This window comes from Natator depressus, chromosome 19 (assembly GCF_965152275.1).
Source record: "Natator depressus isolate rNatDep1 chromosome 19, rNatDep2.hap1, whole genome shotgun sequence".
Classification (NCBI taxonomy): domain Eukaryota; kingdom Metazoa; phylum Chordata; order Testudines; family Cheloniidae; genus Natator; species Natator depressus.
In genome coordinates this window covers 6,828,801-6,841,397 of record NC_134252.1, presented here as the reverse complement: position 1 = coordinate 6,841,397, position 12,597 = coordinate 6,828,801, and the positions used below count along the sequence as shown (strand labels likewise).

General features: G+C 40.9%; 1 protein-coding gene across 1 annotated transcript; it reads right to left on the bottom strand.

The window, feature by feature from the left end:
- Positions 1 to 2,101: 2,101 nt before the first annotated feature.
- Positions 2,102 to 12,316, bottom strand: ZBTB8B (zinc finger and BTB domain containing 8B). Its single transcript, XM_074934185.1, has 4 exons — positions 12,251 to 12,316; positions 9,732 to 10,704; positions 5,905 to 6,083; positions 2,102 to 5,490 (listed from the first exon to the last, which is right to left on the bottom strand). The coding sequence occupies exons 2-4, from the start codon at positions 10,678 to 10,680 to the stop codon at positions 5,179 to 5,181; spliced, it is 1,440 nt and encodes a 479-aa protein (XP_074790286.1). The 5' UTR covers positions 10,681 to 10,704; positions 12,251 to 12,316; the 3' UTR covers positions 2,102 to 5,178.
- Between the last annotated feature and the right edge of the window lie 281 nt (positions 12,317 to 12,597).

The following is a 12,597-nucleotide window of genomic DNA, read 5'->3' as shown; positions in this document are numbered from 1 at the left end:
GATGACAGAAAATACCATTCCTCTATATAAATCCATGGTACACCCACATCTTAAATACCGCATGCGAATCTGGTCTCCCCATCTCAAAAAAAAAAAAAAAAAATCCTACATATATCTATATAGGAAGTGGAAAAGGTACAGAGAAGGGCAACAACAATTATTAGGGGTATGAAACAGCTTCTGTATGAGGAGAGATTAAAAAGACTGGGACTTTTTAGCTTGGAAAAGAGACGACTAAGAGGGGATATGATAGAGCTCTATAAAATCTTGACTGGTGTGGAGCAAGTGAATATGGAAATGTTATTTACTCCTTCACAAGAACTAGGGGTCATCCAAATGAAATTAGTAGGCAGCAGGTTTAAAAGAAACAAAAGAACATACTTCTTCACACAATGCATAGACAACTTTGTCGCCAGGGGATGTTGTGAAGGCCAAAAATATAACTGGGTTCGAAAGACAACTAATTAAGTTCCTGGAGGATTGGTCCATCAATGACTATTAGCCAGGATGGGCAGGGATGCAATGCCATGCTCCGAGTGTCACTAGCCTCTGTCAGAAGCTGGGAGTGGACAATAGGGTATGTATCACTCAATGACCGCCTGTTCTGTTCATTCTCTCTGAAGCCCCTGGCACTGGCCACTGTTGGAAGACAGGATATTGGGCTAGATGGAACTTTGGTCTGACCCAGAATGGCCATTCTTATGTTTTTAACAATTCCCGTGCACTGTTTGAAACCCAAACATTGCAGCTCTGAGACCCCCGAATAAACAAAAGTTTTCATCGTCTAAACTGGGAGAAATGTAAAAAGTAAACTGGGTTTCTTAATTTCTCACTTAATCGAGGGGTTACAAAGCAACCAAATTGATTTTTTTTAAAAAAAAAAATCAATGCTTCATCTGGATTTTTTAAAACCTATTATTGTTACAAGTAACATCCAAGAGGTTACTATAACAAAGAGATTAGGAGGGAAATTATTTATCTGTTTTTTGCAGTTTATTATGTACATTTGACAACACAGTCAGTTTCACTGTTTCCCCAGAGGGTTGTGCAGGATCCCCCCACAGCAACAGGGGAAAGAAAAGTTATTTAAAAAAAATAAAAATTAAACATGAAACTATGATTGTAAAACCATAAAAGTAATTAGGAAGAATCAGTAGTACCTGAAAACACTTTAAAAAAATGACTAGATTTTAAAGTTGATAGCATCCTTTTAATCTTTCCTTGCCATTAATTTGATTTTTGCTTGCATAGTGCCCATAGCCAGCAGTGGATGGACTGAATGTCGGAATTAAAAATTGAGTGTTGAGCCTTAACTTGGAGTTTCCTCAATTTAGTCAACTGGTGTATGTTTTATAAAGCATACCCCCCTTAACTAGGTTTACTTTCTACACAAGGCCAATAGTTTCAGACTCCTCCAGGTATCCACTGATGTAGTTAAATCAGCTGTTCAAATAAGGCTCAGCTCGTAAGAGTGTCTGTTAATTAGGTAGACTAAATTAAAGGACTCCAGCTATAAAGTTACTGTTCAAATTTCAGACAAATGAAATGACTCAGATTTGGAAGATTAATATTTACAAGTTCAATGCACCATTAATATCATTGCAGCATGTATTTCTTTAGTGAAAAACAGTGCAATTATGTGCAAACAAATAAATTAAGTATACTCCTAAGCAGTGTAAATTATGCAGAGCTAAGAATTTAAGATATGTAGTTTTCGTGGCCTTTTAAAAACTTTGAGAGAAAAGATCACATTAGAAACAAGTCTAAGGACATTTTCTTTGATTCTTCATTCAGCACCATATGAATATTCTTTTAGAACAGCAGTGTCACTTTCTCAAAGCTTGTAAAGGCTGGATTTACATGGAAGATTTCAGGGAAACAGCATGGAACTGGGTGGGAAGCACAGCAAACACAGATCTACATAAACATCTGTCACAAGAAACTGAATAAAGTGTAACCTTTTCTACTAAACACTGAGGCTGAATTAAGGACCCACTGAAAAACAAAGTGGCACGCTATGACAGATCAACAGAAATTGCAATTTTGCTGGTCACTTTCAAACTGCAACGTGATTGGAATCTCTCGCCCACCCCACCCCTTGCCCCAACGTTACACAAAACTTAACACAGTTCCATTCTCTATGCACAAGACACACAAGAAAAATTTCTAAAACCAAATGAAGCAGGCTGAATTCAAACAGCTGAAGGCCACTACAGTATTTCCCACAGCTCTTAAATCCACTGCATACATGCCTTCACAAGAGCACTGATTTTCCTCTTCTGAAGGTCTTCACAATTTCAGAGTTCACTAGTACATGCCTCAACATAGTTCTACAGTGTTTCTCTGATAAGCTAAATCACCAGAAAGATGCATTGTAACACACTATCCAGCACCATATCCAATGAATATTCCAAGACTATTGGCCTCTAATATTTACACTGAAGTGGCACCTCTCTGCCAGAATGACCAGAGAGATCAGGATGCCATGCTGATGAAAAGTTAGGATGACTATTTACATTCCTACCCCACCTTCATTATGCAACTCAGTCCTCAATTGTCAAAAGTATGAGGACTCCTTTTAAAATGTTCTTACACAAAGTCCTTTGCTCAACTGATAAGCAGATAGAGAATGCCATCGTGAACTTGGGTTGGCTGAGCAGTAACAGAGAAATCATCAAAAAGACCACCCTCGTGGGATTATATATAGGATTTTCAAAAGCGCTTATGTGATTTAGAAGCCCACTCTATAGGCCAGATTTTCAAAAGCGTTTAGCTCCCAAAATTGAAGTTAGATGTTCAGGAGAGCTCAGTTCCCATTTAGGAGCCTAAATGAAGTGGCCAGGGCTCTTTTGTAGATCCAGACACTCATTCAGGTGCCTAAATGGGAGTTGCTGGTGGTTGCTTAGTTCTTTTGAAAATCTGGCCCTCATACTAATTTGCTATGCTGATGAAACTATGACATTATCGTTCAGACACCGACTCCAATTTACAGACAATATGAAATAAGGACTATTGGAGAGGTTTTGTAACAAACTAAAAATACAAATACAAATAGCTTATTTTTAAAGGTGCGTTGCTCCTCTCAATTTAAGTTACAGAAAATAAATCCAGCAAGAAATGCAATATCTTCCAGAAAGATAGCACTTAAAGTAAGACTTCGAGTTTTGGGGAGACATTTCAAACAACTCTATTTACCTCTGATTTTTTTGGGGGGTTGGGTTTTTTTTTTTTTTGCTACTTTGCTAGTAATTAAAGATAAACAGAGGCTTGTTTCATTTTTATTCATCCTATTTGATCTTGCAATGAAGTCATAATGCTGCATTTGTGATATCAGAATCACTTCTGTACAAGTAGATTGTGATATCACACCAGGATTATTGTCTTACTACAGGATGAAGCAAATAAAGAAGCTGAACTGTGGGGCAGAATGTTCTTATCCAATATGTGAAATAATTGCATGAGGTATACAGAAAATGACTGATTAAATCAGCTGCTTTTTATATAAAAATGTTCCATTTTATGTTTGCTCAGTGTAAAGTCTTCTGTAAAATATAAGAAAGGAAAACTGTCTTTTTAAGTGAGACGATCTTCTTGTGTCAGTGATGTCTGTCTGCAATCTTCTGTTCTAGCACTTGATCCAGAAAGTGAGGCCCAAGTACAGTGCTTTTCATTAACATTTACAAAGTTAGAATGTACTATCTACATATAGTATGCACCTTCACTTCACAGAATCCTTCAGTATTGTATCTTCTTTAGTCTTAAGTTTAGCAGTAGCTTACCAAGAGCTCTTTACAGTTTCCCAGCTAATTTCATAGTTTACAGCAATTTGGTACTGGACAGGTAAATTAAGTAAAGTAATCTCACCTCCTTCAAAAGCCAACTTGTATCTATTCAACAAGGAAAATGTAGGGTCCAAGTTGGAATTTTAACACGAGACAGTACCTGAATGAATTCATAAGACAATGAAAGGGTACAAACCATCATAGGAAAAACCAAAGACTATTTTTTGACTACATAAGAAGAAAAAACTCTCATTAGGAAAAGGGAAGTTTGCATACAGGGAGTCTCTAATTTTACAAGGGGTCTCACCTGACTTCTTGAAAAATACTTTGCAGGGATGGTGTTATATACGTAGCCCAGATTTTTCTTTGGAATTGTACTTCGGCTAGATCAGCAGTAAATCTGACTATTGAATCTACTAAAGAAACCACTTTTCTAGATTGCTAGGTTATAACTTCTACTTTAAATGGTTGAAAAATACTTAGTCCTGGCTTGAGTGCAGGGGACTGGACTAGATGACCTCTCGAGGTCCCTTCCAGTTCTATGATTTTATGAAAAGAGGTGGGTAGTGCACTTACTCTTGCTTCAGTGACCGGTGCACTTTGGACACTATTTTACTAGATCATAGAATAAGTATTCTGTGTAGTTCTCAGGCCTGGACTACTGTCTAATGGGCATTAAAGATAGACCAGAAGAATCATAGCCCAAGCTCTGTTGTTCTCCAGGGATGGAAATGTAGTGAAAACTGCCCAAAAATAGAAGCTTGCTCTCTAAGTACATATATGAACAAACACGTGTGAAGATTCTCTACTGAATATGCTTCCCTCTGTAGCATATTTGTTATCCTGGTAATTTACCATGGTTTCTAGGTCAAATCCTATTCTAAACTTTTAAAATTAAACAGTTAGGATTTACAGTTTCAGATAGGACTTTCCTAGCATAAGAGGGACGAGAATGTAAAATAGTTTAGAGAAGTCCAAGGTTAAGGATGAAAACTACATTTATTTTCTTCACATCTCTTCCTAGAAAGATGATGGTGCCCCCTTGAGACCAGGATTGGGGGACTATGGTAGCATTGTGGGAGGAAACTCAGTATCAAACGATCATGATGATCCTTCCCTCATAGCCAGGGTACAGAAGCACAACAGGTGATTGCAAGGAGACAGCCTCTGCTCACCCAGGACAGGAAATTCCCTCAGAATTCTAGTGCACAGCACTGAAAAGTTAAAAAATATTTCAAAATTCCAAAATCCAGTTCTTCCCACCAGTTCTATCAAAACCGGAATTTAGTAATAAAAAACACACAGTTCCACAAAACTGGTTAAATATGCAGTTTTCTGCTGTAGAATGACCAATAACAGGGGAGACACTTTAAATCTGCCCACCCTCCTTTTGTTACTACATAAGTGCCTCTCGGTCTGATAAGCTTCTATGGATCTCCTGCTTATCATCAGCATCATCGTCATCAGCTGGATCATTTTCCTCACCAGATTCGACATATATAGGCCAATCATTGTCTGTATCACCCTTTTCTTGACCTTCTGATGAAGGTTCCATCAGACTGAGGTTAATGGGCATTGAATCCTCATGCGTAGTCGTTACACAGGTGCAGCTGTCACACAAGCCAAAGCGTCGTAATCCCTGCGATAGGCTACTTGTGAACGTTCTTCTGCAACCCTTGCAGATAATTGGCTTGTTTGATCGGTGCACCTGATCAATGAGAAATAAAACATCATTGTAAAAGTGGTTGGCCTATCTTGTTGCTTTAGCCCTTTTTGGGGATGCTGCTTCCATATATTCCAAGGCGAAACACACAGCAGCATTTACCAAACTTGCAGGGCAAATGATCACATCACCTTTCTAAGAACAAAGGTTTTGGACTAATATAATTGTATTGCATTAAAATGTCAATTTCTTAGTCTTAACCATTGCCCAGTTAACCTTACCTATTGAGAACAGAATCATTCTATCTTCTACTGTACTTTAGAACAGCCTTAAATCAAAATGTGATACATATACATTCTTTACACACATCAGCAGAATGACTGAGAAACACTGAACACAGGAGCTTACTATTTATTTTTGAATCTGCTTCTGAGAGATATCTGCTTTCATCAAACTTACACTCAGAGCATGACTCCGAAGGTGCTCCTGCCGGGTGAAGCGTTTGCCGCACGTCTCACAAGGGTAGGGTCTCTCGCCTGTATGAGAGCGAATGTGCCGTTTTAGTATTCCCTTCTGCTTAGCGGTGTAGGGACAGAACGGGCATTTGTGGAGCTTGATTGGCACAACTAACACATCACCTTTTAAAAAGAAAACAATATATTTTAGACAATTCAACAAAGTTAGCTAGGTTGCTCGTTACAATCCTTGCCTGCAAGCTAGGGCCAGAATACTCACATATTTTTCCTCTTTGTATTTGACTCACTTGGATGATTTTTTTTTTTTTTTTTTTTTTTTTTAATTTTATGGTCTCTTTTTTAAAAGCTTATGGAGCTGCAGGTTCTTAGAACCCTTGAAAATCAGGCAATTTTAAAATAAATTTAATAAATTGGCAAAATTGGTTTCTGGTGTGATGTGTTTGCTAGACTATGCTCAATATGTGAGCCATTGAAAGCTTCTTGTTATTTGCAAATTTATTTTTGAAAAAGGTGTCATATTAACAGCACTGGAAACTAAAGTCTTTAATTTAGCCACAGAAAAGTGCACAGGCACTAGCAAGTTTTCCAATATGCTATAATAATGGGCGTCAATTTAGACACAGAGGGACCATCCCTAGAGGTAATTTATGCCTCTGTCCCCATTCAAGTCTTAGTAGGCTTTCTACTGGGACTAATAGGAGTCTTTCATCTCTAATACATTTGCTGTTTTTTTTTCCAGTAAAATATGCCTAGATTCATAATATACACATACAATTAAACATTGATAAAATTCATGTGAGAAGATGCAAAAATTGAGAATTGTATTTGAAGATTACATTTTTAAATAAAAATCGGCATTACTGAGCTTCTTGATGGTAGCCAATACATGACTGACTAGAGATGTCCTTTGTAACATGACTAGGATTGGGTGGTGATGTTAAGAGACTAAAAAGTGTGCTTTGCTTTCCTGAATCAGCGTGTAAAATACTTTAAACACATCCTTAACGTTAAAGCGCCCCCCTGAAGTCAGGCACCCCAATGAAGTCAATGGGACTTAAGTGCATGATTAAAGTTATGCATACACATAGTCCTTTGCTGTATTGGCACCTCAAAGATTTTATTTAATCTTTTTCAATAAATATCAAAATCAGTAAGACCCTAATAATTCATGTGTAGCCATATACATATGTACATATACACACAAGCATACACACACACTTTCAAAAACAACATATCTGAGACTCATTCCGCAACTTTAGCTACCAGGACCTGCGATCAACGTTCTGTCTCTCCCTTGAAAGAGCTGAATACATCACAAGAACCTAAACCAGCATAAAGAATAGTTTCCTGTTCTACTTTAGGTGCTAGTGACGTCAATTTTTTTTAAGAGAAACATAGAACCCTGAATGCATATTTAAAATACATATTTCTAGTGTTAAAGTTTCTAGCAAATTCTGTTAATTATTGATGATTTATCAGGTTTTATGTGTATTTTCACTTTTAATGCTAGATTAACAATTTGAAGAGTTTTACTTGAAAAAAAACAGCAATGGAACATAATGTTATCCTATTAGATGTCTGCTATGCTACAGCACTTTGGAAGCAGTAGATGTTATTGTAACAGAATCCTGCCATTAAATATTTCAATTATGCTGACTGACTTAATGATTTTATCAGATGAACATTGATTCACTACACAGTGAGAGTTCCTTACGGACTCGCTGAACTCTAAGTGGTTTTAAAAACACACTTGTGTGCTTGAGCTAGTGATGGCATAAACGTAGCTTTACTTTCTACAGCATACACTATCTTTGTGAATAACTCCTATTGCCTGCATCATTATTTAACTTGGCGAATTATGAATGGCTATGAGAACTGAGGTGTACTTCAGACAAGGAGTAGAGCCCACCTTAAAGGACAGTTTTTGAAAGGTAAACAGAGACAGTATTTGGGAAAAGAAATAGTCCTCCAACTTTATTACAAGCAGATGAAGACCCAAAATCGTTAATGGCCATCTTAGGAAATGTGTATATTTACATGAGCTTTTTCTCCTTCAGGTCCCTGAAGGTGCTGTCACATAGCCTTCCTGCTGGTGCTGAGAAATCCCAGCATGCATTTGGGCTAGTGAAAGCAACATCCCTGATGATCAGCAATGGAGAAGGAAGTCTGTCTCCAGAGGGAAAATATGCAGTGTAGTTAATATTCTGCCTCTCAGTGTTTATAGCATAACCAACATGGGACTATCAGTTTGTCTTTCTGAATCTATAACAACTCTTGTTCATAATGTGACGTTGCATTCTATATGTTTTATGGAAATATGTTTATAAGTGTGAATATGATGCAACTGGAATATGCTTTATGCAAAAGGTCTCTTGTAAGGTATCATAACAAATATTTTAACTTATTGAATATATTCCTCCTATTTGTATGCCATGTATCATCCTTGTATCTGAAACTAGAAATATGAAGTATAACTCTGAGGTCCTATTGTAATTATGCAAAGTGTGGGCCATTAACGGTGGTTTAGAATTTTGATGGCTCCCATTGACTAGGACAATTGGTTGTAAATGGCTGTTTACTTGAAAAATTCCTGTGTATTGTGTGCCAGCCCATGGGTAATGAAGAATGAGGTCACATAGGATATGTGACCAGGTCACAGGATAGTGGAATCCATCTTAAATCTGGTACTTTTCCATTTAGAAGGAGGGGTGGGGACCCAGAGAGACAAAAGATTCCCACCTTCTGCCAAAACTATAAAAGGGAGTGGAGCAGGACAAAGGCTTCCAGTCATGAGAAAACCCCTAGTTTCCACCTAAGATGCCTGCTGGAACGAACAAGGACGGTACTAGAGGAAAGGATTGGGCCCAGACTAGGAAGGAGTCTAGTCTGTGAAAGAAGCTTATTGGAACATCTCTGAGGGTGAGATATTACCTGTAATCAGTTTCTTAATGTATTAGGCTTAGACTAGCGTGTTTTGTTTTATTCTGCTTGGTGACTTACTTTGTTCTGTCTGTTATTACTTGGAACCACTTAAATCCTACTTTTTATACTTAATAAAATCATTTTTGTTTATTGATAAACCCAGAGTAAGTGATTAATACCTGGGGGAGCAAACAGCTGTGCATATCTCTCTATCAGTGTTATAGAGGGTGGACAATTTATGGGTTTACCCTGTATAAGCTTTATACAGAGTAAACGGATTTATTTGGGGTTTGGATCCCGTTGGGAACTGGGTGTGTGGATGCTGGAGATAGGTGACCTGCTGAGCAGTTTTTGGTTAAAGTCTGCAGCTTTGTGGACCAGACCTGGGTCTGTGTTGCAGCAGGCTAGCGTGTCTGGCTCAACAAGGCAGGGTTCTGGAGTCCCAAGCTGGCAGGGAAAACAAGCTCAGAGGCAAATCTCAGCACATCAGGTGAAAGTCCCAAGGGGGTCTCTGTGACCGAACCTGTCACACATAATACTAACAGTTATAAGCGGCAAAGCTTTTCTTACATTCATCTTTCATTCCAGTGTTGTCCCAAATTATGCTACCACCATTAGACTCCAAAATACCTATTTCAAATACAAGTTTTTAGATCAGAAATACTTACCTTCCAAATGCTGCACTGAACAAAATGAGTGCAGCTTTCTTTTGAAGTCCAGAACAATAGTTTATTTTGCTGTTGCATAAAATTCAGCAATATTTTCCTGTGATGTATACTGAACAAGAATGAGAATAACTGTTCAATTAACATAGAAAGTGATACAAATAAACAGCTTCCTCATCTGTTATACAGACATTATCTACAGCCTCGGGAATTCTCATCTCACCTGTATCCTCACCATACCAGTCGCTGTGAATGTCCATCATGGAACTCATGGCCACCCCTGCATCTTCTGGCCTACCCTCAAAGCCCCGAACAAAGTGATGAACTACATCATCTTTTCTTTGAGCTGCACTGTTGCGTAGCAGGGCCTCCAGGAACTGTTTCATATGGTAGTTATTACAGGCCAAGTCCATTGCCTGGCCAGTGTGCAGCCCCTCTTCCATCTGCTCAAGAGATAATGGAGTTGGATACTGCTGTAGTCGTTCACCCACTTCTACTTCCACTTCATCAGAGTCAAATTCTACTTTTGGTTCTACTACCCCTTTGGGCAGAGAAGAATTAATGTCATCTGGAGAATCACTGCTTACAGGGTCTCTCACCACAAGTTCCATTGGGTGGCAGCTGCTACATTCACCACAGGGAGGATCTCTCTGACAATCAGAAATCCTTTCCTTTTCTTGCAGAGAAGAGATGGAGGCAGAGCACTGGCTCTTTGTACCATAAGAAGTGCCCTCTCTGGCAGAACTAGAGCTTCCACTATCAGCCTGATAGAAAGCAGCTTCTCTCTCTATTTTTCTGCAAATATCTAGCGATGACCTGATGTAAGTTTTGCAAAAATTGACCACATCAGTCATCTGCAAGTAGCTAGCTGCTGACATGACTTCAATAACATTTTCCCCACAAAGATCCAGCTTCCCTGAATAAAGGAAATCTAGGATGATGGAGAAGGCCTCTGAAGTAACAATGTCCAAAGAAGCAGTGCTGTGTCGCCCACTGTCTTGAATGTAATGAATCAATAAGGCTCTGAAGTAGCCACTATTAGCAAACAGAATGTTCTTGTGAGCTTTGAAGATCCTGCCTTCCACAATAATACTGCAGTCACAAAAAAAGTCCCTCTTTCTTTGCTCATTGAGCTCTCCCAAGAGCTTCGTGTAATATGACTGCATCTCCATTTCTCCTATAGCTGCTTCTGATCACTGACAAGAAGAAACAAAGAGAGAACATTAGAGCAGAAATTCTTCTCCCTTTGTGGAATCAATCAAAACCTATCACTGTTTTCCCTCCCTCCAAAAACAAACAAACCCCTCCCTCCCTCCCTCCAACAACCTGGCCTATAGTCATATTCAGACTCTGGAAAACTGGAATATTTTTTTTAAACCTGAAGTCACTGTAACATTCCAACTACAACAGTCCATGTCCAATTATTATTAGCATTACCACAGCACCAAGGAGCCCTACTCATGGGCCAGAAGCCCATTGTACTAGGCACTGTGCAAACACAGAACAAAAAGATGGTCCCTGCTCTAAAGAGCTTACAATTTAAATAGAGTAGCCTCTGTCATTTTTTAGTGGACAACTCACTAGCTTGACAAATTTAGTATCCTATATCCCAACTCAGCCAACCTATCACAGACACATGGCAAAGATGCAGTGACTGCGTACAGTGCTCCAAAGAGTCAGAACAATTCTAAACTTCAGATAGTCTGAGATGGTATCTGCTTTTAATAAAACTTTCAGTAAAACTGATTCCAGGGTAAAATTACAACCTGCCCTGAGAACAGTTTTTGAAGATACCGTTACCAAAGTTCACCTTTTTTCTTATGTACTAGTTGTCTCATTGGATGAGATTACATGCACCGCCACTGACATTAATCCCTTATTCCTTATAAAAAAGCAGACACTATTATTTTTCTGATATTTGCAGTCAAGGGTGAAACTGGCATAGGCTGGTTGCTCAGGGACACCTCTGGTGGAAAAGCTGATGAAAACTGGAAAGGCTTAAACATAACAATACATTTTACTTATTTAAGGCTTTCTGCTTGAGAATTTCAGAGAACTTTACAAGCATGAAGTCTTCCAACGCTCCTGTGGGGCTGGAAGCGCTATCCCCATTTTACAGGTAGGGGAATTGAAGAACTGAGCTTAAGCATCCCACAGAAAGTCGGTGGTAGCGCTAGGAACCCGGCTCATTTTACTCCCGCTCCTGCCTTTCGGCCAGGCGCTCTTGTGGCAGTCTGTGGGCATGATTTGGCACTGTAGGTTTTATGCTGTTTGGAGCCGAAGTCTCTCCCTTGGGTTAAAGTGGGAAACGCCAAGTCGGCTGGAGAGGAGCCAGCCCTGCCCACCCCAGCAGAACAAACACTCATGGGGCATCTCAGCAGGGCCGAGTCTCTGCAGCCCCCGCCCTTTCCCCCCGAGGGATGGGGAGCCCACCAGACTCCGCAGGGTCGGTGCTGTCTCGGGTCCGTCGCCTCCCCGCCCCCCAGGATACCCCCCCCTCACCGGACTGAGCCCTGCCGCCCCTCCCTGCGGGGAAAGGAGTGGGGCTGGGGCCCCTGGGCAGCCCCTCCCCCAGCTCTGTGCAGTGTGTGGGGGGGGAGAGGGGGGATTCATGCCGCTCAGCCCCCCGCCCCCCCAGCCACACCCCGAACCCGGGCTCGGCAGAAGCTTCGCCCCGCACCGACCTGCCCCGTCCCGTCCCCTCCTGAATGAAAAATGGGGAATCTCCCGTCTCCCTCTCACCTTTACCCGGCCCCTCGCGCAGCGCTACCGAACCTGACGCACGCGCCGGGCCGGGCCCGCCTCCTCGCCGCACCTCCCGAGCCCAACCCACCAACCCCGCGGCGGGACAGGCCAAGAGGCGGTGCCTCCTTCCCAGCAAGGTAGTGTGCGCCCTTCCCGGCCACCCGCCTGCAGCCCCGCGGAGCATGCGCCCTTCGCCTCGGCCGCCTCCGGGCTTGGAGTGTCCTGCTGTGATTCTCGTCGCGGGGCAGGGGCCAGGGAAAGGGACTACACATCCCAACATGCACCGCGAGGGCCCGATCTCCTGGGCTGCTGGCTGGGGCTCCCGGGCGGTGCTGGGGGGTTCG

Bases quoted from the DNA above. Each gene is read 5' to 3' on its own strand.
- ZBTB8B (XM_074934185.1), bottom strand. From the start codon at position 10,680: ATGGAGATGCAGTCATATTACACGAAGCTCTTGGGAGAGCTCAATGAG. The intron at 6,084-9,731 runs GTGAGATGAGAA...TCTTTTTAAAAG, and splicing joins CTGGTATGGTGAGGATACAG to GTGATGTGTTAGTTGTGCCA. The intron at 5,491-5,904 runs GTAAGTTTGATG...CTCATTGATCAG, and splicing joins TTCGGAGTCATGCTCTGAGT to GTGCACCGATCAAACAAGCC.